This window comes from Perna viridis, chromosome 11, assembly GCF_037379345.1.
Source record: "Perna viridis isolate PV_CMFRI_1.1 ecotype Kerala chromosome 11, ASM3737934v1, whole genome shotgun sequence".
Taxonomy (NCBI): Eukaryota; Metazoa; Mollusca; class Bivalvia; order Mytilida; family Mytilidae; genus Perna; species Perna viridis.
The window spans coordinates 13,300,937-13,327,403 of NC_142455.1; the positions used below are offsets into that span (position 1 = coordinate 13,300,937).

Consider the following 26,467-nt stretch of genomic DNA (forward strand, 5'->3'; position numbering starts at 1 on the left):
GGTCTCTAACGGACGGTGTAAAGCATCAAAGCGTTTACACAGTCCCCGAGCATAGTCATACCCGTGAATGTGGGTCACGGTGTATTCGGGGAAATTATAGTAGTCATGTGACCACGTTCATTCGTTCAATTCATTAAAGATTTGATGTCGATCCGTGACCTAGTGATCCAATTTGTGATCTGCACGCTTATATTGTACAACTTGTAGCACTTGCTTGACCCAGCAAAATACTTTTCGGGATAAAATCAACAGTTTCGAGTGCATGTAAGACAGATAGGTAAGACAACTTATTGGTGCATACCAGTCAATCTCCACGGCCGAAAAAAAGCTGTTTCCGATCACCATTCTGAAATTTTGTATGGTCGGTAGGTAGGGATTTATTTTTATTTAAACCTTTTGAAATGAAAGAAGTCATTATAGTGACACCAAACTCAGAATACAATGAAAACCAACCATGCAAAGACAAACAATTACATTGTAATTATTTAAAATTTTAGTCCACGGCTAAATCTTTTTTGGGATTCGCCGCTTGAAATATTTTTTCTTTTGATGGCGGTGGTCTGAGCTCATTTTATTATGATATTGTACAAGTGTGCATGCAAGATAAAATACATTGCACATGCAATATTCTTTAAACGTATTATATAGCAATAGTGATATGTCAGATGGTGATTTTCTTAGATTATTCAGTAGACATTGATTTTGAATTGCACAGTTAGATTTACTGTATATGATAATAGATGTAGAGTAACACCATACACTCAATCAACAAATGCAGGCATTGATATACAACTACATGTATGTTAAACAAAACATTTTTGATTATTTTTGTCAAGTATTAAAAATAAATGTTTATACTTTTTCTTTTCTTATATTTGCAGGTAGACAAATATGGATGAATCGCTTTTCTGTTAAAAGGATGAAAGTTTTGTTTAGTAGCAAGACATTAATACTACACACGTAAAATAACTAAGTTTTATTAAATTGTGAAGATTTACAGGGTTTAATGAAATAGAGATTCTAAAGAAAAGTCAATGACAGTGTTTTAAAATCCTGAATGTACATATATGTTACGTTGGTTCTGAAACCAAACGATACTGGCAGTGCTTCTGGTTATCTGGATATACACCTGCAAAAAAAGTACTGTAGTATACAGTTTTTGTCCAAGGAAATATTTTTTCCAGGCTACAAATGTATATAACTATTAAGAAGTTGATTAAAATTTTAGAAATGTTTGGTACAAAATTTAGTTGGAATATTGATTTTAAAGTGTTAACTTGAGACAGTATCGATGGATTTAGTCTTGAAGTCCTTCATATACCAGTATTGTAATTTTGTTTCTTAAGAATTTCGAATGTTATCTGTTGAGTACATGACTGTAAGTGGGATTTTTTTCCATTAGGTAGGCTTTTTAGGGCATTGAAAATGGAGCATTCCCAAACCCGGAATTAAGCTATTATGTATACATTTAATATAATAGTGTCACCGCAAAACATTGTATATTGGTATGTTGCTGACAGCGGCGTCCCAGTCGGCGGCGTCCGTGTCGTCGCCCATATTCACTTGGTTTTCGTGCGATGACTTTATAGTTATGGTTGATCAATTGTTATAAAATTTTGATATGACTTTACTAACTACTAAAGAAATGCTCTTATTTGATTTTTAGTTTATGGCCCCTACCATTTTAAAATAAAGGCCACCATGTAACTGACTGATACCACAGAGTAGGTTTCTGGTAATCTAAACAAAAACTGAGATTCCAGAATTTTATCAAGCTAACTTGTATAATGTGAAATGGCAAATCGTTAACATGACATGACAAGTTCAACACATCCATGCAAGTACCCCTTCAAGGGAGAAGCATTGTAATATTTATATGACTTGTCTTATGGCACTCCAGAGTGGAATTTGTTCCCCATTTAGATGTTAAGTTAATAAATAAATTAAATGTCTAAGTTTTAAAAATGTAATAATGTCATAATATCATAAAAAATGGCAAGGGGATTCTACAAGAAATGGGGAATTTTCTATGGGAATGAGGAAAAGGGGTTATGTAGTATATGGTGTAATTCCCCCTTCACATACACGAATTTTTCTTAGGCCGGAATTATTATGAATCATTATTTACATATACTGTGCGTTAAGCTAACACTAATCCTTATAAATAAGCGACTTTCGAGGTCTTTGCGATTGGTTACGATTAAAAACAATTACTTCAAGATTTATCAAGGATGAATGCAATGTGTTTACGATAACAGTTCATGATTCATTGTGGTTGAAAACGAGCAACTTACGAATGCATACGAAACATCAAGAATAATTGCAAATCGTTACGAATTTGGTCAAACTTTAAGCTTTTATTAATAGTTGAAAAATGGTTTATAATAACCTGACGAGTTTTTAGGATATTTGTGCTTTTTACGAATGTTTTACAAACGGTAATGATTTTTCAGTGGGATTGTATTTACTCGTATAGGTTTCAGCCATATAGCCTTATGCATTCTTCAATAGGGTATGTAAGTCTCGTCACGTGACTCCGCGTTTTCATGAGAATGAGTCATCGTCTACCATTCAAATGCATTGAGATTCGTCATTAACATAGCACTGAGTGCAACATAAAAAGCAAAATATCTTTCTGTGTAAAAATACTGTTAAAAAATGACAAATATCTAGCTATACAGAATAAAAAATTTAAGAAAGGTATTAAAATCGGAGATTTTACATTTTGATGCAGCGCTTCGATTTCCCGGAAGTAAACAATAAAATGCAGGTCGGTCATCGCATTTCAATACGTTCTACATCGAAAATTCCGGAAGGGAAACTGAAACAAGAACGAGACTTACAAACACTATTGAACGGGAGAAACAAGTAGGAACTCCTTAATTACGACTTCTTCTCCCATTGGCACGACAACCTATTCCTCTCCGTCTTAGGCAAAGTATTCTTTTGTATTCGGAAAGTGCTCGCGCGAAATCGTGTTTATTCGTTCATCCATCGAAAACTATTGTAAAATACTCACAATTATTCGTAAGTAAATTATAAAACAATCGTTTTAGATAACAAACTAACGCTTTACAAGTTCTTGCTATCCTTACGTCGTTTGCAAGCTGTTTACGAGTAAAATAATCAAAAAAGATTCGTGGATATTCATATAAAATGTTATATCTCTTTTCGCACATCAATTCAAATGTTTGCGAATGTCTACGCGTTGTTAATTAGATTTCAAATACCGAATTTGGCACCTACTAAAGGCTACAAATCACTAATTCAGATTCCCATTACTCTCTATGTTAATTTGCTCATTTTCAGGGGATCCTCAGTAATTTACATTAAGTTAAACTAACCAAAAGCATATAGCACCTGAAACATACAAAAGTACTGCTATGTCAATCAAAATTTCACATTTACTATCTTGCAGTGCAGCATTGACACTCGAAACTCATCTACTCTAAAAATAGCATGGGGAATCCTAAAAATTCTTTATTTAGACCATCTTTGTTTATAGTTCCACCAAATTAGTTTATTTAAGTTTGAGACAGCATAATACTTTGGGCTCAAAATTATCAGTATAAAATTCCCTTTTTAAAAAAAAATTCATTTATTTAAAAATTTTGTCAACTTTATTATAATGACATGCTAAAGGGACTACTTTGTACATTTGTACCTTGGCGTAGGACTTTTTTTGCTGTACGTTCCAAATTGATGATGCAATTGGTGGTCTGTAACCTATAGCAACAGTTAAGTACGTAACTCCACTGACACAGTCAAAGTGACCAGGGCAAAATACTCACTATGGTTCTTTTTTCGATTAGAAATTACACTGCTATCCCGAGAGTTGCATTCACTTAAGTTTTTATTAAAGTTTGTATGCTCATGCCTGGAAAGATCAGATTTTATTTTATCCTCTACCGTTAGTGGATGTATTTTATATTGATTTTTTTTTTCAAATTTTATCGTACATATATATATCAATACAAGGGCTTTGCATTATTGTATTTTTGAGGTATAGTCTATACATAATTAAATCAAATGTTTTTAAAATATGTCCTTTTTTCGAGCTACAAGAATATGCATACGCAGGACCGACTAAGATAATTGCCTGTAATAAAATTTTCGATTTAACTTACTCTATCTATTGTTTGGAAACGTCGTGCTATATTTCGTGTTAGTGCTTTCAGAGAGATATACATTTTATTTCTATTGAAATCTTCAAGTAAATTTTTTGCCATATGTTAGTTTTTACTGCAAGATTTATCCTTTTGTGATATCAAATACAAGATCAAATTCAGGCTGTTTAAAAATATAATTGATAGTGACGTTTGTTTTACGGTGATTTTTGTTACCTATATTTTGAATCTACAGGTACATTGTAATTTTGTCAATGTCGGATATGTTTCAAGTTATTTACACGTTATGAATTATTTGGCCCTAGATAAGTATACTTTGTGTTTTACATGTGTCCGGAAGCTCCATTATTGTTACAAGATTATAACTAGATTATACTCACTTACAATATAACGGGTCCGCTGGCGGAGCAGGACATGCTTATCCTTCCGAAGCACCTGGTGTGACAAAAAAACCGGCGACATATGTTTAGTATATGTTTTGTATGTAATTTAACGTTACTATAAACATGTAACACTTGAGCCTTTCAAAATTGTTGTTCGTATGGTATATTTGTAACAGCATAAGAAGGTTGACCTAGGGTAAGGGACACAACTCTTACAAATCATTGGAATGCTTGTATTCACCATTTTACATCAATCTCATGTAAGCATCAACGTAACTTGGACTGATTTCATTCTGTTTCAAATGAAAGCTTGAAAGAATTTAGTGAAATTGAATGAAATACAAACATATATCACTGATTTCATGAGTTATGTCCTTCACCATAGGTCTACCTCCTTCAACTCATTAATTCAAGTACACCCCTTAAGTCGTTTAGGTTACCTGCACGCACGATACCTAGACAATCGCTAAGGTAAACGCTTTAAAAAACGTTACGCACGCTATTGCATCATATGCAGCAACGTTGGAATTCGACGTTTGGCAAAACTTGAAACATCTTAAACATTTCTTAGAAAATCGAAAAAAATTAAATTGATTATCTGTATATTAAATTTGTACATGCATGTGCACCGCTGCGCGGAATGTTACCGCAACATATTATGAACTCTGTCTGTCTAGAGATGGAACATTGCAACTTTTACGTAAGATAAGTTAAAATGTGCATTTTGATATACATGTATGATTTTATGTTACATGTACCAAAAGCAGAGTATTGACCTTTCAAAATTTAGTATTGCCATTGAAAGAGCATTATATTCATCAGAAAATCTGGCTTTCATCAACACCCTATCAGATAGCCGCTCATTGATGAAGATTTTCGTTTCTTTTGCTCATTTCCGTGTTCCGAAATGAAAAATGTTTATGATTCCCTTTTCTACTTTCATTCTTTATATTAGCATTCTGCTTTTCTATACTTTTTAAAGTTCTGCCTACTCTGTGATGTGTTTCAGTAATTCCATGCACTCCTATCAAATTTCTTGTGTCTAAACTAAGAATTTATTCATGTTTTTGCTTTTTTTTTTTTGGTTTATTGATATTCTTTCGTTTAAGACAAAAAAAGTTATTCTTAGTCTTTTTTTATACCACCGATTTCGATTTTTTGTTTCTTTCAGTTGTATGTTTGACACTAGTAATTGCAGAGGCGAGTATAAGTGTATGGTTCTTGTTATCTAATTGAAAGTGGATTTTTTTCCCATTTGATTCCCCCAAATTTTCATCGACGGAAAACGTTCAAAATGTTCAAGAAGTGAAAGTTTGACAAATCGCGAGACATTTGTTTTGTTCGAATTTTATCCGTTTTAAACGGTTTAAATCATGAGAAATGAAATATGTGTATTCCTAAGTGCATGTAAAATAATAAAGTATCATTATTCATAGAAGAAATTGCCAATTGATAATACAATCACATAGGAGCTTGGAATTTTCTCAACGAACACAGACAAAATTGACTTCAGACATTTCTTGACACATTTTCAAAAATCCGTAACTTTTTGTTTGCACTGAAAATTTTATCAAATGCTGACGTAGAATTGCTGAAAATATGTACATCTATAGGAAATATAAATCGGAAAAGAATATTGTGTATATTACTTACTTTAATAACAGAATTTGATTACTGAACACTTTTAGAAATCTGACCATTTACATACACTTTCATTTTAGTATTGAATATTTTTTTGCCCAAAATAAACGCAATGTCGATAATTATCTCAAAAAGAATATATTATGAAGTTATTCATCCATGCAAAATTTGGCGAATTTCATACCCTCTGTAGGAGCGCAATTCACTATTTTAGTTTTTTAGATCTACAGTTTGTTACACCTGAGAGGCGGAATTTTGACGCGTTTACGGGTTTTTGACTAGTTCAATTTATTACAAAGAATTAGAAGGACCTTTTGTGACAAATATTCAGAAGTACGTGTTTGTCCTGATTCCAACAGTATAACGTTTTCACATATTCACAGTTCTGATTGTTTACAATAGTCATTTATAGAAAGTATAGGTGTGTTTTCTTTCAATACAGCCGCAAAAGTGTGCGTAAAGTCTAACCAAACTCGAACGCTCAAAGCGTGCCTTAAAACGCACGATAGACGAACAATGAAAAATAATATTAACAAATTATGAGAAAGAAAATAAGAACATAGAATTAATGAAAATACAAAATAATAATAATAATGACAAAAAAATAACAGTTGAACAAAGAAAATAATGCATGTACAAAAATAAACGAACGGTATTATCGTGCATTAAACAAATGCTTCTTTCGTGTGCGTTTAAACGAACGCAAAACGATGTGTAATCATAGTCACGATAAACAATGCACGCACGCTAAAAAGGAGTGTATTTCTCGTCCGTGACAGTCCTATTACTATTACAGGTCAAGCAAGGAAAGCATATTTAAAAATTTTGTGCTTGTCGACAGGTTTGGCATAGAAGTTATTGAAGCTTTAAGGGCAGCTCATCAAATGACAAACTTTAAGTTTAAATAACACTTAGCCTATTAAAATAATATTGATAATAATGAAAGTGTTTTAATCCATTTATATAGTATATAGTACGTGTATGGCAAAATTACATTTATTTTAAAAACCTTTTTTCATAGGGGATTATTTGCGGGAACTGGCGGGAAAATGTTCTAAGGAATTGAAATGGGAATTTAAGTTTTAAGTGTTTCTCTTTTAAATATAAAAAAATGTCAGGTAAGTGTTCATTGTACAATTTTTTAAAGAAATGTAATCTGCCAAGTTTTTAATATGAAGCGAAACAATGAAAATTCCCTACAGAATTTATATAAAAATTGCCTATATTTAATTACCTCAATTACCTGGAAATTAAGTTTGGTGAATGACAGTGACCTACATTTTTTATCTTAATATTTTACAGTATGTTTGTTCGAGGTCATCTCTGAGAAAAATCAAGGAAATCTGTGCCTTCCACTACATGATTAAGGTACGACAGGATTTTTAATCTTCAAGCACAAATAGAAAAAAATATTGACTTTATTGTAAGTGTATTAGTTTGGGAAGTGAAACAAACTTTCAATTGTAATATAATATTCGATGGATTGATTGCCATGGTTAATAAAATACATTTATTTAAAGTCGAAAACATTTGCTTTTGAACTTTGCTAGAGAATTAGACATGTAGTGGTGTGTTCGTTTCTCGTCTAAAAGCCCTGTCACAAGAAATATATAGTATATAAAGATATTACATCAAATAATATCAGTTTCTTAAAATTTAACTTTTTTATTCCGATAATCAACAAAAAAAAAGCAGAGCAATACTTCCCTGCCATAGAATAGATACAATGTATAGACATCTTTTATGATGACATTTAAAACGGGAATGGATATGGTGTATCTGTCAAAGAGACGGCAATTCCACCGGGATGGAAAATGGCAGCCGTATGCTGAAATCATTATCATTTTTAAATAAAAAATAAATTTTTAACATTCTTCACAATGAAAATATTATATTTGTTTTTTTTCCAGTTTAATTTCGTACAGTTTGGTGTACATATATAATAAAATATGTTCACTCTAAAAATGGCGATTTGGGGATCTGCAAAATTTGGATTGCTAATTTAAATTAGAAAGAGTTGTTACTAAAACTGGAAACAACTCGTCCTTTGAATAACTGAGTTCTTGAAAAACCAATGAAAGGCATTTAAAATAACTTGAAAATGATATTTGACAGACGCATCGGTCTAAAACGAAAAGAAAAACAGCAGGAAAATCCAAACGTATACAAGTACAATCATATCATGAAATGATTCTTACCCTACCGGTGCCCCTGGTCCATGCTCCTAGTTTTTAGTGGAGTCCGAGTTGCTCATTTACTTTTGTTACTTTGTATGTATGATTTTAGTTACTTTATGTTCTTTGTTGTCTGTTTTCCATGTCTGGTCTTTGTCCCTGGAATACATTCTTTTGATTACCGCTATAACCTTGGTTCCCTTGATTACTCTTAGAAACATCACAATTACGTTAGAAATTAAAAATACACTATTTTACAAAAACCTCGCAATAATAATTATGAGAAGCTAGTCGTTCGTTTTCAACGATAATCTAGAAATGTGTAGGGAAAACATTTCCTGAAAATATTATAGAAATGTCTCTATGAATGACCAAACGTTTTAACGTCATTTAAGTAGATGTCTTTGTAAGAATCATGCAAAATCTGAAAAATGTGATACACTTAAAAAAAAGGCTACATATTTTTATGTTTGTAATTAAGTTCTTTTATGGGTCTAAATTATGAAATGTGTAATTATTCATTCAAGTCTGCCTGCTCTTAAGAGATAATCAACAATAAAAATTCAATAGATTCTATTGTATTTGAATGTCATTTACAGAGTTATCTCCCTTAATTTTGAATTCTACAAGGCATTCAATACAATTTTTATCTCTTATGAGCACAGGTTATACGAAAAAACAAGTGTTAATTTCTGTTTACTAAAGCATTTTAAACAAAATATCAAAAATAAAAATGTGTAGGCTTTCCGACCATGTATCACATTTTGCATGATTCTTAGCTGGAATCTACTTAAAACACATTAAAAAATGTTTTCAAACATTTTTTGGAAACGTTTTAAAAACATTTTAAAAACTTTAATGTGCTACCTGATCCACCATCTTTAATTTTGCGGAAAAAAATTCCAATGATAAGTCTCTCATGGGGTCCTACCAGATGCACAAATGTTTATACGTAATTGCAAATACCACTTACGGAAAGTTTTGCACGATTTTTTTCATGGACAGCCTCCTAAATTGACACACTGAAGCTGATGAATGATAATGGTGTAACAAACGTAAAATATAGTACAAGTCATAATGCATGTATCAGTTCAATTGTTTCCTGACATTTAACATTGCACATGATACGAATATGGAAATATTTTTTTTGGCATTATAGGAACATAACATTCAAAATGATTTGTGGAACGATCTTCTCACAATCCGGAGATTACTTTTGCCTTGTTCATATACTTGAATATGTTTGTCGTTTACCACGTGTCACCACAAAAGTTGCACCATCCTGAAACGAAAAAATATTGAAAATTCGATCCTATTTTAGACTCATTGCTCACAACTGAATTTGAAATATCTAAATTTACCCAAGCAAAAATTAAGAAAACGAGATCTTTTTTAATTTGTTCAGTATATTACTATAATAAAAGTTCGTTCAATCTTCATATTGAACTATTCGCCGTCGACCAAGAAGTGCACCTTCCATAGTTTGATGAAAATCTGTTTAATTACAAGATTGTTTACATTTTCAGTAATTGATCTCCGGCAAATAGTTCGTTTGTACATATCTGAACAAGGACATATCAAGTAAAACAAAACATATACTGTGCTACCGACATTTGTGATTAAGAATTTTAAAGAAAGAGCAACTTATCATGCCATACAATTCATGCAGACACATGTTAAGACTTGAGAACTTACCAAATGAAAAGCGACTATCGACTTAAAAGTCCTTTCAGAAGACCAGTAAGGCAAAGCTGGAGGAATGCATGTTCCTCTTAAAAAAACCGGATCGGGGCGATAAACGACATAGTAACATCATTCAGAGGTCGCATATCCAAGGACAAAAGCAATGTAAAAAAAAAACAGAATAAATGACGAAATAAATAAGTAAATAATAAAAAACAAAAACATGCACAGCAATCCCAAGTAAATCACCGATCGTAAGCAGTGTAGTAATATGATAATCAACTTGAAAAAGTGAATACCAGAGACAAACGAATGCCCAGATTTAACGCGCATGCGTTAAATCTTAATGCTTTTTTGACACGAGTGATTGTATTTTGGTTATTCTTTATTATATATAATAGAGTTATCAATACCAGCAGGAAGGTGGTCATCTGGTTTTCTGAATAGGTAAAAACAATCATTCATGTATATGTATCACAGCTGAAGCGATCATACCTTGATAAGACCAGGTATGGATGACCAAACAGTATAGTTTGGTAACCTGTCTTTTCCCGATGCTTTCTTCACAAATATCTGAATAATAACACCAACGACTAGGTACAGGAAAATTGTACTAAACAATCTATTGAAAAAAATAAAAAATATTATCAAATAATTTACAGTACAGAGAAACCGGTCTAAACCGAACCACGAATAATCCAAAAACCTGTCTAAACCAGAGTCTTTCAAATCCCGTTTTATCAATTTTTAAAAGTACCATTCTGTGTAAGAATCAGGCAACGGATGGCACATCATTTTCCCCAATGTAGTCGTTTTTGCCTAATATACTCGAATTCACTTCAGCCTATTTGCAGTTTTTTTTTTAAATTATCTTTTAAGTCTTTTAATAGCTGAAATACCATTATTTCCCGCCATATTTCTGCTCTTTACCTTTAGTAAAAGAAAAAACAGAAGTTCCGAATGAAAATGTTACAACTGGTACTCAATTTGAGATTTACCACATAAAGTATTGAATTAGCATGAAACCAGAAATATGGCGGGAAATCATGGTATTTCAGCTCTTCAATTGTGAGGTAATAGGGAACATCTCAAAATATCCATAGAAACAAAATGGCGGATAAACAATACGTTCAGTGCAAAATTCTCGTAGGAAAAATAAATTTTGAATTTTTTCAATCTCGGAGGTAAGAACGAGAAATAATTGTATGAAAGTTGTAGTACAGAACGACATGAATTAAATGGCAATTTTTTCAAAGGAACTTTTGAGTAATAAAAAAATTAATCTAAAAAAAACTGCAAACAGGCTGAGGTGAATTCGAGTATAAAATATATTCATTATAACAACCAAAAAGCTATTTAAGTTTATCCTGACGCATCTATGACGTAGATATTTTTGACTGCTTGTATAGGGAAAGAGTGCGGGAAATTTTTCCCTCCATTTTTCCATAGTGCAATTCAACTGTATCTGACCTATCAATATCATTAAAATGCAAATTTTAGAAACACTTTGATGGTTATTTCTGGTGGTTATCAGGTATAATTAATTGGTTAATGTAATTAAATCTCTGCGTTTTTTTTTCCTTTATGTGCCGCGCCTTATATACAATTTGTCCGATTCTTAGACGGAGAAGTACTTAAATACTATATATAATTTAGAATCTGTTTGCCTGAAATGCGCTGCATACATTTTCCCGTTACCTTTATTCAAAGAACTAGTCAAGAGAAATCGTCAACATATGATTACATTGAAACTTGTATAACCGAACCCCTCTCGGAGAGTAGAAATTGGGTCGGTTTACATAGACAGGTTTATAATACATCTAAACTGACTCATAGATGTTCGCTGCTCTGTTTGATAATAATAAGGATTTCAAACGTTGTGAAAGACTTTAAGATATTTCATCAATATGAATAGAAAAAAATGATGGACAGACTAATTAAAATTAACCCCTCCAATTTTTATTTGTTTCCCGGAACATATGCGAACACAAAAAGTAAGAAAAATCACAAGGTCTTATTTAGCATTTGAAATTTTGGCAGGAAAAGCGGGTGTTGATTTTTCATAGGTTTCGTCTTCGTAGGTTTTTTTATTAAAAAAATAGAAGAAAAAACATAGATTTCCTAAAAACTTCTCAAATAACATTTTAAGGTGTGTTAAATGAAATTTATAAGAAAAGAAAATGGGAGTCACGGGACAAAAGATATTAATGAATAAAATGGATAAAACAAGAGGTGTCCGAAAATTTGAAAAAAAAAATTACTGAACATGAGCAGCGAACCTCCTTAATAGTACTTAAATAGTCTCTGCTTAAGACAGGTTTTCGGTTTGGACAAGTTCCTCTGTACTAATAGTTGTACCATGTGTGTTTTATAGGAGTCGGTATTGAATTCATATTTGGCATTTTTTTTGGTTGTTTCAATATCTGCCTGGTTTTTACATGTTCATGTACATGTACATTAAATGTGTAATATTCCAGTAAAATACTCAATGAAACAAAATATATATGATACTCCCATTCGCAAAACTAATTCTTCCTCAACCTATGGTGACAATCTGAAACTTCTCTTAACCGAACTCGTATTTGGACTTTAAAATTGGTTCGGTTTAGGCAGGTGTTCGATTTACAAAGTTTCAAAATATATTTAAATTGATATAACAGGACTTTAAAGGGTGTCTGGTTTAGACATGTTTTTGGATTATCCAGGGCTCGGAACAATAGCCCGTGTTTGAATTCAGTAACGTTTAGCAACAAAACAATTCTTAATAATGAATTTTAGAGTTACTGTAATATTTATAAACAATGATCGGAACTACTCTGCCATTTCCGCTACACTAAAGGCTGTGGAATCTCAATTGAATATGTATGTAAGTATATTAATTCATGGAATGCGTGAATGATAAAATTATTAAAATTCGTACCGAGAACACACGCAACTTACCTCAAGCTGTGAACTTCTTTCCTTGAGGAGTGTTCTTAATTAATGACCACGTTATGCGAAATGTCAAACTTTGGGACAATTAACGCTTCATGAACCGCGAAGCGCTTAATGAACAAGCAATATCTTCCCTAAAGTTGGTGATGCGAGCCTAACTTGGTCAAAAATTAAAACAATCCTTTTAAGTCAAAATTAGATTTGTCCCTTCATCAAAGCCTTATTTAGTTTGGAATTATTTGAACTGTGGATAGTGGACTGATCGACGTTAATCACAGCACCAAGTTATAGCTTATGGAAAATAACCTATCTTGTCCAGATGAGAAATAAACAATCAAATTAAATTATTTGATTGTATAAACAATCTTATTAAGACAAAACGTACAAAAAACAAGTACTAAAAAGATAGCCGGCGCAGTACAATTTTGTTCTTTTTACTTCTAATTTTCAACATTTCATTCAAGAAAATAACACATGGCACACAATACACAGTTCAAATTTTTCGAACACCACTTTACGTTATCAGTATTTGGCCAATCAGGAAACAGAATTGCGATCAGGTGACTTGCGCTTCCATGGAAGAGCGTCTTTAAGGTCAAAGGGAAATAAACGAATCTATACCGACTGCGTCGGAAAAACAAAGGTTCATATGCATTCACACCCTTTAAGATTTTCCAGTTTTACACAACTGACATTTGAATTATCTTCATCATAACTTATTAAATTTTTATTTATAAAAAAATAAATCAAATCAGTAGTCTGTTATGGACTGTTCTGTTTTTGAAGGATAATTACTTACATTATAAGTAAAATACTTCCGACGGAAAGTCCAGAACTTCGACAAGCATACTTAGTTTTCAATTCAAAGAACTGAAACGATAAAAAAATACTAGATTACAATATGTTCATGTACATGTATGTGCAAGCCATTTTTTTTCTCATGTGGTGGAATTCCGATCTGATTTAGCTTCAATTAGACCGTTTCGGTGGTCATCCAAGTAAACACATCTAGCTATTTCATAAGTTCAATAATAATATCACAGCGGAAACCCATGGATGATTACGCTTTGTACCAGAAGGGAGGTAAGAAGCGTAATCAGCGGTGTCCGATGATAATATCACGGTAAAAGACAAAGAAATGGAAATTATAAATATACAATGAATAATAATCAATATTTATATTTCCCACTCGAGAACGCGTTTCTAATTATGCCCATCCCATAATTTACTAAATAATACAACCAAGTATGTTGGAAAATTTTACTAGTAATATACATGTGAAATACACGTAGTAAAACCGTTTATGTACATTTACAAAAGACAAATTCTACTCTTGATACATGAACAACATGCAAGGCATACATGTGTAAAGTAAACATTAAAATGCAAAGCTAGGCCAAAAAAAAAACTAAATAAAGGTCAACAATACCTACAAGAAGAAATATTAGTTATGATCATACACAACGATAATGATAAACCTTGAGGGCGAAGTTTGGGGTTTGTGGGTGGGTAAAAAATTCAAAAAAAAAATAAAAAATTCCAGAATGCACTGACAAAATTCTGTTAAAGAAGCTAACGAATAATTAATTAGTTTACATTGACCAATCAAAGTGAAGAATTTTATCATACTTTTGAGGTTCAAAATGGGTGCATAAAAGTATACTAAATTAAAAATGACATTGCACTTAATCGTTGGCATAAAATTAGTTATTAAAATAACTCTGTATCTATATACTCGAATCAAAATGCACTACTCTGTCAAATTGTATTCGTCAACTCGTCGTAGCTATGTTGTCATTTAATTATTAGTACTTTTTAAATATGTAACATTTATTCATCGGAATAACAACCACTGTAATAAAAATTAAAAATAAGGTGCTTACATACTGGCCACTGCCGACAGGGTTTTCTCCCGTAACAATAACTGCTCCTTCTTGACTTTTATCACATGTCAGGGTAAACTCAGAAGATCTGAAAATTTTCATTTTCACATCCACTAGTAAATATTTAGTAAAATATATGTCTAGTATGTTGGTATTCTCTACAATATTGAAGTAGCTGGTGAAATTAAATTGGTATCTGAGTATTAAATTGAAAGTTCGTCACAAATTTGTCAAGTTGTGTGTGCATGTGTGTCCCAAAGCTCAGAATTTACACTTGTCATTTTCCTTAGATGTGATTTTTATTGGGGGGGGGGGGTGGGGGATGGGGGATATTGTCAGACTCCATAATGCAGTGAAACTGTACAAACTGATATTGAATAATCCGGCAACCTGTCTATTCAAATGGTTGTGCAAATATTCTCTGGTTCCAAATTGTGCTTGAATGCTAAGGCAGCTATACATTTGAACTGATCTTGTGCTCAAAAATTGTTTCAGTTGAAACAACTCTCTGCGGGACATATTTGCCATTCTGGTAACGCAAATTTGACATGCTTAAAGAAAAGTCTAGAAGGATGTATAGTTTTCGCTTGATAATTTTTTTTTATCTCTTTGCATGTCAGGTATGCTTAGGCTATTAAAGTACTACATGATCAGTGAAAAAAATCCTACCAGACTTTCCTTTAAGCATGTCAAATATGTCGTTTCCAGAATGGCAAATTTGTCCCGCAGAGAAGTAAGCGTCTCGATGACTTAACTATTATTGAGGAAAAAGTACATTTACAGAGACGAAACGACCAATCAAGGCGTAATGACGCGATACCATAAACACACCGAGGGTATATTCGCTATTTCAAAGCTTTATTTATACCTCTGTCATACTAAGCGGTAAGCCTAACCCTTTTATGCAAATGGGTACAGTACACCGGAAACATATTCGCAGAATTGTAATGAGAATTATTATTATAGTGCTCATGCCCTAGGATTTTTTTCACATTCTGTATAGAAAATCCTATATAAGCTAGCGTAGTGATACGAAATTAATCAGGAAGCAGTTATAGGTCGGCGGAGGAGATTGAAACATTTTGAATGGTCGTACATGTATGAAAAATCCTAAATTATGGCGTCATGACATATTTTGTCCCCCTTACTTTTTCTGTTTTTTTTTCACCAGAAATAATTTTGTCGGGAGTTTCTGAAAATACCTCGTATGCATACATGTAAGTTACAAAAGACCTCGTGAAGGATATGAATGTAATACCTTTGTGCACCTCCAGTTCCTAGATGTAAATATGTCAACTTAGTCACATCACCCTCGGTACTGAATGTTGCCGAGTCTTGATCACCAAGAGGAAAAAATTCTGGATTAGGCACGTTTTGGTGGAGATTACATACCTAAAATAGAAACGATTATATCGGAACAGATCGAGTGACACGGGTACTACTTATTCAGTCAGTTATAATGGTATTACCCCCTCTCTCTCTTAAATATTATGAAGTGAAAGAGGAGTGAATCAATGATGAAGTAGCAGTCTTTATAAAATCAGAGATGGAGTGATTTACGAATGTCAAAACCAACCCAAACTCACTTTAATTTTGATTTCAGAAACAGTTACATGACTTGTACAGACTTAAGACATGTACATGTAACTGTTTCTGAAATCAAAATAAGTCTTAAATTGTATCTCGGTTGTTACACTTTCGAGATAAAAAATATAAAGATTTGGTATTATATTTGTACTTTTTTTTAAAATTTAGTTTTGGTTGATTTTATTGAGAGATGGAAGTATTATAGTTTTCTCAACTACAAAAGTTTTCTTTATAGAAAGGACTATAATTTTGAGGTGAAAATAAAGCATAAGTAGACCGAAAAAGCGTCTTTTGTTCCATGTTTTTTAAACCATGGATCACATCTTCCATAAGTATTATCTGAATTTTATAAGGACTAGTATTTAAATCTTGGTTTAATGTTGAAAGATATGTGCGTACTTGTAATCAAATAATGCAATATACTTTTGTATGCCTTTACATACACTGTAACCTGTGAATACAAATAATCAAAAAATAAATATCATGTCCAATGTGCATATTTGTTTAGCTAAAATCCGTAATTTCCTGATGAAAGAAGACCAAATTAATGCTGATACAGTCAATAGATGGACGAAGGCCTCTGTTAAGTGTCAAAGACGGATCCGGATGGAGGGATCGCGGGGAATTGACCCCTCCAAGTGTTTGAAAATATTATTAATTTTGTACAAAAAAATGGCAAAAATGTGCAAATTATTCCCTGGAATCCCCCCTCCCCCGGCGTTTAAAAAACATCTGGATCGATCGCACGCGCGCCTGAGTGTTAAAACTTACGGCGACATTTGAACAATCGCCCTCTGTGAATGGCTGACAAGGATTCCATGAGTAATAATCGGCTGTGGAGCTTGGATCGTCCAAATCTTCAAACCTAAGAAAATACAATCACTTTATATTTTGCATTTGAGACAAAGATTTTGCTGTAGGCCAGAAAAAAACTAAAAATAAAATTTATGGAAAATCTTCCCGGATACACGTGTTCCTCCTATAAAGGTTTCGTTCCAATCAAATAAATAACGTAATGGGGGTGTAAACCTGGGTCAGACTTATACAAAAAATAAAATCTTTTTGAAAGACTGAAAACAAAACAAAATTCTGATCAGTTTAATTATTGATCAATACGATTTTTTTAATCAAACTGAAGATACATTTACGAGTTCTTAAACTACTGATCAAGAGGGCTCAGTAACAAAGATCTGGAAAGTTCTACGATTGTCATTCTAAATGTTCCGAGATCGTCATTCCAAAAGTTCTACGGTCGTCATACCAAAAGTTCTACGATCGTCATTCCAAAAGTTCTACTGTCGTCATTCTAAAAGTTCTACGATTGCCATTCAAAAAGTTCTAGTACGATCCTCATTCCAAAAGTTCTATGGTCGTCATTCCAAAAGTTCTACTGTCGTCATTCTAAAAGTTCTACTGTCGTCATTCTAAAAGTTCTACGATTGCCATTCAAAAAGTTCTAGTACGATCGTCATTCCAAAAGTTCTATGGTCGTCATTGTATTACGGTCCGAACGTTGCTTTGTCCTTACTTTCGCTGTTACTGGTGCATTTTATCCTTCTGTTGTTTTCGAGGCATTGTTTTATCTGTTCGACCTTCCCGATGTTTTGTTTTGTCCTATCACAGTTTCCGTGCGTTGCTTTTTTTCGGTGTTCCCGGTGCGTTATTTTGTCTTTTAATTCGGCATTCCCGTGTGTTGTTTTTTCTATTCGGTGTTCCTGATACGTTGTTTTATTCAAGCTCCACGCAGCGGCAGGCGTTCGTTTATCTCTCACTAACCACTGCAGACAGACCTTCCGAAATTCTCGGTCATTATTAAATTCAAACGTTTGACAATCGGATAACGTCGCATAAAATCATTCACTTTTTCTCGACTCTGCTGGCTCTTGCATTTTCTGGCTTCAGCGTCTAGAGTAAATTTCGAACGTTAGACGCTGTTTTGGAGCTAGCGTTTTAGTGTTTTATCCTGTCGGTGTTCTCAATGCGTTGTTTGTCGTTTCGGTTTTCCCGCTACGTTGTTTTGTCCACGGATTTTCCTTCATTTGTATATCTTCGTTAGTTTTACTTTTTTTTAATTAAAATTTAACTTTAGACTCTACAATGAAATGATACGGAACACTTTCCAGTCAAAAGACAAAAGATATCTCAAAATTTACAACACACCTAGAAAAAAAAGTTCATGGATTATTGTAAATACATGTAGAGCTGAAGATTAAATATCTAAAAGGTGATTATTCCTCCCAAGGATGGATCCAAACACTTTGAAAAGGAGAGGTGACAGCAGGGGTTCCTCAGAAAAGAGGGTGCAAGGACATTTTTTACCATTTTTGTCAATTTGACACATGAGAAATTAATTTTTCCAATAAAAGGGAGAATGATGACCCCCTGCACCCCCTTGGATCCGTCCTGCATGCTCCAGCCCAACGAGGTTTTTAGACGGAACCATACCTAATAATTCTTACCTTGGAGTATTATCATTTTTGGCTAGCTGATTCAGATCTATAACATCACCGTCAGAAAATTTACACGAACACGAAGAGGTCTTTTTACAAATGTCATGACACAGTATGCAATTATCCGTAATAAATATAATTAGAGAAACTAGACGAATTATTGAATATTTTATATTCATTTTTACTTTAATTTTCGTTGATTTCTTAAGTTAACACGTTTACGTCTAGTATCACATGTCAACCTTTGTATAAATCGCTTAGATAATACGTGATCATCCATGGTTGATAAAAATTATCTTTCTTGTACTCATTGATGGCCACCAAAAACGGGTTTTCTGTGTATATAATGTACATGTACAACGTATGTAACAGGGGCAGATCCATACATTATGAAAAGGAGGGGTACCATCCGGGCCGGGTTCATCAGAAAGGGAGGTTATAGTATATTGTTTGCCATTTTTTGTCAAGTTTACTCATGAAACTGATGGATTTTCCGAAAAAAGGGGTGACAACCCATGCACCCCTCCTACTTCTGATCCACCATTGTGTAATATTTACACAGAGATATGGAATACCTGGGTTTCATAAAATATTTCTACTAATACGGCATTTTCCCTTAAATCTTAAAATTGCACTTCTAGTATTTTTATGGAACCGTGCCCAGAAAATTTAGGAAGCCACTTCACTGGAACTCCTTCTACATACCTCCAACACCCTTTTCAACAGGGCCGCGCTCACTTCTTGAAAATAAATATGTATGTGCTTCCTCACCATTTGAAATGTTGATAAACTACCCCTTATTTTTGTATATGTGTGCACTTCAAGTATTTCTTTAAAATTGCAACCATGTATATTTATGTTCTTATACTATCGATCACAACGCTCCTGGTTGGATCTAGACACTTTAAAAAAGGGGGTGCCAGCCGAGGTTGCACAGAAAAAAAGGGGATGCTAGGACATTATTTACCTGATTAATCATGTTTTCAACCAATAAATGAATTTATTTATTAATTCAATTCCCGTTTATAAGCTTCGTTGAACAATCTGATCCGTTAAATCTTTCATAGCTGATCCTACCTTGTTGGGATTTACTCACTTGAAAAGTCCATCCGGAAGTAAACAAAAACACTTATGTAACTGAAAGATTATCACTGTCCTGATATGATAGACATGGGCAATGCACTAGCTAAAAACAATTTGGTAAGGGCAGCAGCAATCGATTTTGGTGTACAATGGGCATGCTGGGCTGTTGCAGCGACTTTCAAAACTGAAAAATTCTATGATTTAGCAGGTAGGTTATTTAAACGTAACTCGTAAAGTTCAATTTATAGGACGTTACATCTGCACAATTTATAAATGGGAGTCAATTTTACGATACTGCGAAGTAGTCTGTTGGATATACAAAATGTTAACATAAAAAAAAATTATGGGAACTTTATATAGCAAAAAAGAACCTTTTCGTCGTTTCATTGTTTCAGCGGGACTGATGGACCCCGTCAAGAACTTGTATCTATGGCACACCAAGGTGGACGAAAATGAGTATTTTCTAATATTAAAAAAATATATTTCTTATATCACTAAACCCTTTTTTAATTTTTAAAAAAAAATCATAATTGAATTTCTAATACTAAAAACGATTTTTTAATATTAGAAATTGATTTTCTAATGTTAGAAAATGCATTTGTTGTATTAAATTACGATTTTTAATATTAGAAAATGCATTTGCTGTATTCAATTACGATTTTTAATATTAGAAAATCATTTTGTAATATCAAATAATGTTACTGATTTTGCAATATTGCAAAGTGATTTTCTAATATTACAAATTCATTTTCTAATATTACAATATGTGTGATGTTTTATAATATTAATAAATCAGGAATTTGTAATATTAGAAAATCAATTTTTAATATTATAAAATGAATTTCTTATATTAAACATTCATTTTCTAATACTACAAAATATTGATTTTTGTTCATTTTGGCTTGCCATATATATGGCAACTTCAGCAGTGCTAGAGGTTGTCTGGCAAGCTATTTTCTGACTTGGTGCCATGGGGAAACGGAATTCCAACCTCTTACGTTGTAGGAGGAATATCTTGCATCTAAGTGGCCTTCTTGTTAACAGGAACTGTATGTTACTAAATAATATAATTTAAAAGTCCATGTTAAAAGCTACATGTAAATTGTACAAATGCAATAAGTGTATTCATACATATCATTCGAAGCATTTACTTCTTCCAATACTTAAACATTCAATGCCTTGTTTTAGACCCTAAGGGTTAGTTTAATTTGTTTTGTTTTATTTTTGTTTTGTTTGGGAAGATGGGGGTGGGGGGGGGGGGCGGTTGTGGATCCAGGTTAAAATTTCAATGCAAAATTTTATTATATTTTAAATTACTGAATTTTCTAATCTATATTTTGGTAAATTACCATTCTTCCGGTGTTGTTTAGTTTGTCTGTTAGTCTCTGTGTTTCCTGGTAACATGAAATGCTGGGGCAACCCTTCTCCACAAGAAATCATGCGTCAAATATTCTTGCTTCCATTTGCATTCATGTATAATACACTGCTCAGTAGATAAACATCCATTCATCCAATCTAAAGAGGTCTGCTTGAAAAAAAAACGAGTTTTTTTTAATGAATTAGATTTGGTGCAATATGCATGGCTTTAGCGAAAAAGAGATAGGTTTATCTGTAGGTAATTTAGAGATTCCAAATAAAGAAAACTGTAGAAGGTCATCTATCAAAATGTGCGATATTTTCCATGCAATTATACTAAATTATACTTTTGCTATAAGTCCTAGCTAGTATATCCACCAATTGATGCAAGTTATTTCAAGCTTAGTGCAATATTAAAAATGTTATGTTAGTACAATATTACTGACAATAAATTAATAAATTACTCATCTAGTTTTCGACAATGTTTTCAGAAAAATCTGGGAAATTATCCGTTTTGTATAGCACGTTTATAATAATATTGTCTGTTATTTGGTAACATTCCATCTAATTCTGTGTATGGAATTTTCAAATCCCAGCTCATGCGCTATATTTGGAGTTTTCCAGTGTTTCGCGGACTTCTTGTATCACACAAAAGCTTTGAGCGCAATTATGTTACTTCAAGATTTGAATCATTAATAATTTGCTTCGGTTTTTAGTGGAGTCCGATTTGCTCATTTAATGTCGTTGCTTTGTATGTATTATGTTAGTTATTTTGTCTTCTTTGTTGTGTCAGTTTTTGTCCTAGGATTACATTCTTTTGATTTCCGCTAGAATCATGGTTCCCATGATTACTCTTCAAAAGTTGTTCAGCCGCACCTTAAGTTTTTTGACCAAGAAAAATGCTGCAGATGAGTGTCCATCTCCTTCACGAGTTCGAATGTTTCATCTTCCGACAAGAACAATTCAATTGGCGTTTCGAACATACAGTTCAGTTGGTTTTTCCGAAAAGTAGAGGGTGCTTACCCTCGATCGAGGTCTTGATACATCTCGTCATGCTCCGAGTTTGTGGACGGAATCTGGTTTGTTAAGTTATTCTTAGTTTATGTGTGCTTTCTTTCGGTTCCTGTATGTTGTTTTCGTCTCCGCGTTTGTTTGTATTTTGGTTTGGTTTTTTTGTATATACTTGTTCTTTGCTCCGTAACTTTCGAGTTGCGGTTTAATTATACTTGCCCTTGGGTTTACCTTTTTATGTTGAAGAAAAAGTAAACTTAAAAATCTCAGTGGTCCATCAGATATAGATCAAATAAGATGGAGTAAGTTGTTTCTTGACGAAATATTTTAATGTGTTAAAACATACATTGTTTAATCGGTATTATTTTCTTCAATTCAACACAAGAAATTTCTTGTAGGTTCAAGTACGTTTTTCCTGTTGGCTTTGCAGTCTTTGAGATGGAACAAAACGTTTTTCACTCGTCAAAAAGTCCAGACTGGCATGGTCATGGCATGGGCTATCAGGTAGTTATATACATGTAGAGTCGGATTACACTGAGTGGATGTGCTGTGAAGCGCCTTCTTAAAAAAATTCTGCATTCGTCTCTGCTTGCATATTGCAATTTTCTCGTTAGCAAATAGTAACCAATGTGTAATTAAAGTTGACGATGGACATACCAAAGTCATGTAATATACTAATTGAAAAAAGAACTTCGTAATTAAAACGCAAAACGGACTGACACAGAAAAGAAAAAAGACCGTATAACCTTAATTATTAGAAGTTTTGGGTTCTCTTTCCAATGACACAAGAACAAAAACTAATAAAAAATAATAATTTTGCAGCTTTCACTTTCTAAAATTATTTTATTTTCAAGATCTTTTAATCTGTATGATATAAAATTTAGTTTAGTATTCTTGTACAGTAGTTGTTGCGCAATGGTTACAATGTACATGTGTACATGACTGTACTTAAAGTTAAGAGTCTCTATCACTGACTTAGGTTTTTAATGCATTTGTTTCTTGTAGATTAGGAACGTATTTATTCACCAGAATACTGAAGGAAGGGCACGATCGGCGCTTTAATAAAGTTAGGGATAACCCACGAGTTTTCTGGGTGTATTGGACCATCCAAGGTAAAATTTCGAGCTTACAGGATATTAGTGTTTCTGTAAATAGTTTTCCGAGTAGGTCAGAATTGTGTTTAAAACCATGGCGAAAACGGCACAAAAACTGTATAAATTAAAGAAAAAGTAAAAAAAAGATAAAAAGAAAGAAAAATGTGAGTATTACAAAAGTCATGTAAGTACTCAACTTACCTAATAGGGAATGGTCTAGTCCTACCAATAAAATATACATGTATCTCATTCTATTTAGCATTTAATAAACAGAAGTTGTTAGTGACTATCAAATTCATACAAAGCAAAATTGACTATGGAATTTGTATTCCGTTGATACATGTAAAATACCTATTACCTACTGAACTTCCTCTTGTAGTTAAATGGACAAAAGACTGATTCTAATTTTTAACCTCCTTTTCATCTGCACCATGAAAACTAATTTGTTCAACGTGTCATAGTTTTCTTTTACTCTTTTGTCTACCCCGGACTTGACTTTTTATGAGCAACTCGGAGGGTGTTTCTAGAAAAGCAGAGGAGGCTTACCCTACCGGTACACCTGGTCCATGCTCCCAGTTTTTAGTGGAGTCCGAGTTGCTCAATTACTTTTGTTTCTTTGTACATACGTAAGTATTATTTTTATTTACTCTATGTTCTTTGTTGTGTTTGTCTGTTTTCCATGTCTGGTCTTTGTCCTTGGATTACATATACATTTTTTTAGTTCCGCTAGAGTCTTGGTTTCTTTAATTAATCTTAAATGTCCACCTCCATCAGGTAATGGTCATTTAACGGAGAGATGACCAAGTATACCTGAAATTACTTATTTACTTGGCTGTAGGCAGACTATTTTACCAAAATTGTGTTTTGCAGGTGTGTGGGTGTTATTAACACTTCTACCTGTACTAATTGTTAACAATAAGACGGAAGACAAACCATTAACAACACGTGACTATGCTGGTTGGGGGTTGTGGATTGCGGGCTTCCTTATAGAAGCGATATCTGATTATCAAAAATCTAACTTTAGAAACAACCCAGATAATGCGGTAAGCTAAAAGTACTTAAGTTGAGTACGGTCAAGGATTTACAGATACATGTATAGGCATTTTAATTATGTTGATTAAAGTACTGATACTTCAAGAAATTGAGAAAATAGTGGACATCGTGTTATGATCCTCACGTATCAGACACGTCGTCTTAACTTATCCGTGTTTGCAATCCTATATTCACGATTCTAGGTATTAGAAATTTTGAAGGGAAGCTTGCACATCAAGTATATGCAAAGAAATGTTAAAATCTTCCTTACAGTACACATTGCAATTATGGAATCAATGTCGACGATGGCTATTAACACATTTTGTAGCAAACATGACGTGTTTTATACAAGCAAATGTATTGTAACGAACTTCCAGTTTCACGTAGTTCGGCTTTAAAGTTCGTTCCGTTTGTTAATGATGTGGGCATGCCTTGATAATTTGATCGTATCAAAACTTCGCCTTGCTAAAAAAAGGTTATGCCTCGAACTCGAAAATCTCATCAATAGTTTACAATCACCAGCAGAATAAAATATAAAAGGCTTATTGTATGTAGTCCGGTTGAACCCAGACGTAACAAACTTATATTTTGACCTTAATTGTTATTACCTCCCCTTAACAAAATAGTTCCAGGGCACTCAAATTAAAATAAGACCTATAAAAAAATTCTGAAATTTGTATAATTGATGGTACGCAAATGTAACTACTTGTTAAATTGTATTCCGTATTTCAGGAAAAAAAACAAACATCTTTTAGCAAACTATATATGCCTTATATTTACAATAAAGTCTAGTTTGCAATGTAGATAGCTTTGATGTTACAAATGAAATAGCACTGTGTTTTTTATTCAGGGTCAGTTTATAAATGTTGGTTTGTGGAAGATCGTACAGTATCCAAACTACTTGGGAGAAATCATGATGTGGACGGGTCTTTATCTGTCCTCTACCACCGTCCTTAAAGGATGGGAGCATGTAGGCGTTCTCTCGCCATTATTCATCACATTTTTATTGACAAGACTTAGTGGAATACCACTTCAAGAAAAGTCCGCAATGAGGCGATACGGCTCAAATCCAGACTACCTCAACCATATCAGAAATACGAAGAAACTCGTCCCATTTATTTGGTAGAAATTGTTTATATCGTGACCCCTGAACAAAAACTGAATGGTGCCTAATACTTACATGTACACATTATTAGTTTTTGATTTGACTTGTACATGTCCTTCGTGTGTGATATCAGCTACATCATTTTAATAATGTACTATCTCTGATAAACAGGATATGTATATGTAATATTGATTTCACTCAATAAATATATTTATTTTCAAATTTCATTTATTTCATGCATACTGGTAATAAATAAGGTTACCATGTTGGTTATATTATACTTTTATTTGTCAAATCGTTAAAAAGTAAGAATGATAGGATGTATTTTCTATGTTGTCTAAAGTAGCTTAATAATCTACTATGAAAAAATATCCCAGTTGAAATACTTTTGTTTTATTGATGTCTACCAAAGCAACTGTTTCTTTGGCTACTTTTAGGATTTTTTGATGATACTTGTAAAGGAAAAAATGATAGTCTGGAAATATTATTGTACCATAAAGTCTCTAAAGAAATCAACAACCCGCATGTGTGTCCACTTTTATTAAAACGGGTGGGGATGAGTGGGGATGGTGAATCGCTTCTTCTAGCCCCGAGAAAGTACGGTTCGTCAATCATGAAGGGAGGCCATCCACGAAAAAGACTCTTGTTTACCACGTAAACTGCATGACGAAAGTCGGTTTGCTAAACTTGACTAAAATGCGTCTTTGCAAGGTTAAGTTAATATTTTTACTTTCATCATTTAAAATGTTTTAAAACTTGAAATTAAGGGCCACTCATAATTTAAGTGACATTCGGGTCTTGTTTTCTCTCTTGTTTAGACTGAATAGGCGAAGTTAAACATGTTAATAAAACAACAAAAACGTAATATGAAACAGTAATCCTTGTATTCCAAGCACAAACCTTTCATTCCGAACGAAAACCCGC

The 26,467-nt window shown here is 33.0% G+C and overlaps 2 protein-coding genes across 3 annotated transcripts; one reads left to right on the top strand and one right to left on the bottom strand.

Moving 5' to 3' along the window:
- Positions 1–6,420: 6,420 nt before the first annotated feature.
- LOC148603056 (uncharacterized) lies at positions 6,421–19,158 on the bottom strand. The gene is made up of 7 exons (XM_088552351.1): positions 18,872–19,158; positions 17,184–17,277; positions 16,084–16,217; positions 14,826–14,913; positions 13,742–13,812; positions 10,504–10,630; positions 6,421–9,607 (listed from the first exon to the last, which is right to left on the bottom strand). The coding sequence occupies exons 1-7, from the start codon at positions 19,039–19,041 to the stop codon at positions 9,551–9,553; spliced, it is 741 nt and encodes a 246-aa protein (XP_088408477.1). The 5' UTR covers positions 19,042–19,158; the 3' UTR covers positions 6,421–9,550.
- On the top strand, positions 19,130–25,765 carry LOC148603057 (uncharacterized). 2 transcript variants are annotated; one of them, XM_088552349.1, is made up of 6 exons: positions 19,130–19,223; positions 19,930–20,153; positions 22,711–22,816; positions 23,318–23,424; positions 24,277–24,449; positions 25,289–25,765. In XM_088552349.1, exons 2-6 carry the CDS (start codon positions 20,024–20,026, stop codon positions 25,562–25,564), a joined length of 792 nt encoding a protein of 263 aa, XP_088408475.1. In that variant the 5' UTR covers positions 19,130–19,223; positions 19,930–20,023; the 3' UTR covers positions 25,565–25,765. The 2 variants fall into 2 exon arrangements, with proteins under 2 accessions (XP_088408475.1, XP_088408476.1); XM_088552350.1 differs by lacking the exon at positions 19,130–19,223 and having other exon boundaries at positions 19,349–20,153.
- Positions 25,766–26,467: the final 702 nt, after the last annotated feature.

What these genes read in the sequence shown, in the direction of transcription:
- LOC148603056 (XM_088552351.1), bottom strand. Translation starts at nt 19,041, where the DNA reads ATGAATATAAAATATTCAATAATTCGTCTAGTTTCTCTAATTATATTT. An exon ending in GCGATTGTTCAAATGTCGCC is followed by an intron (nt 16,218 to 17,183) that starts GTAAGTTTTAAC and finishes TTTCTATTTTAG; the next exon opens with GTATGTAATCTCCACCAAAA. An exon ending in CTGTCGGCAGTGGCCAGTAT is followed by an intron (nt 13,813 to 14,825) that starts GTAAGCACCTTA and finishes TTATCGTTTCAG; the next exon opens with TTCTTTGAATTGAAAACTAA.
- LOC148603057 (XM_088552349.1), top strand. Translation starts at nt 20,024, where the DNA reads ATGATAGACATGGGCAATGCACTAGCTAAAAACAATTTGGTAAGGGCA. An exon ending in GTCATGGCATGGGCTATCAG is followed by an intron (nt 22,817 to 23,317) that starts GTAGTTATATAC and finishes TGTTTCTTGTAG; the next exon opens with ATTAGGAACGTATTTATTCA. An exon ending in GGTGTATTGGACCATCCAAG is followed by an intron (nt 23,425 to 24,276) that starts GTAAAATTTCGA and finishes TGTGTTTTGCAG; the next exon opens with GTGTGTGGGTGTTATTAACA.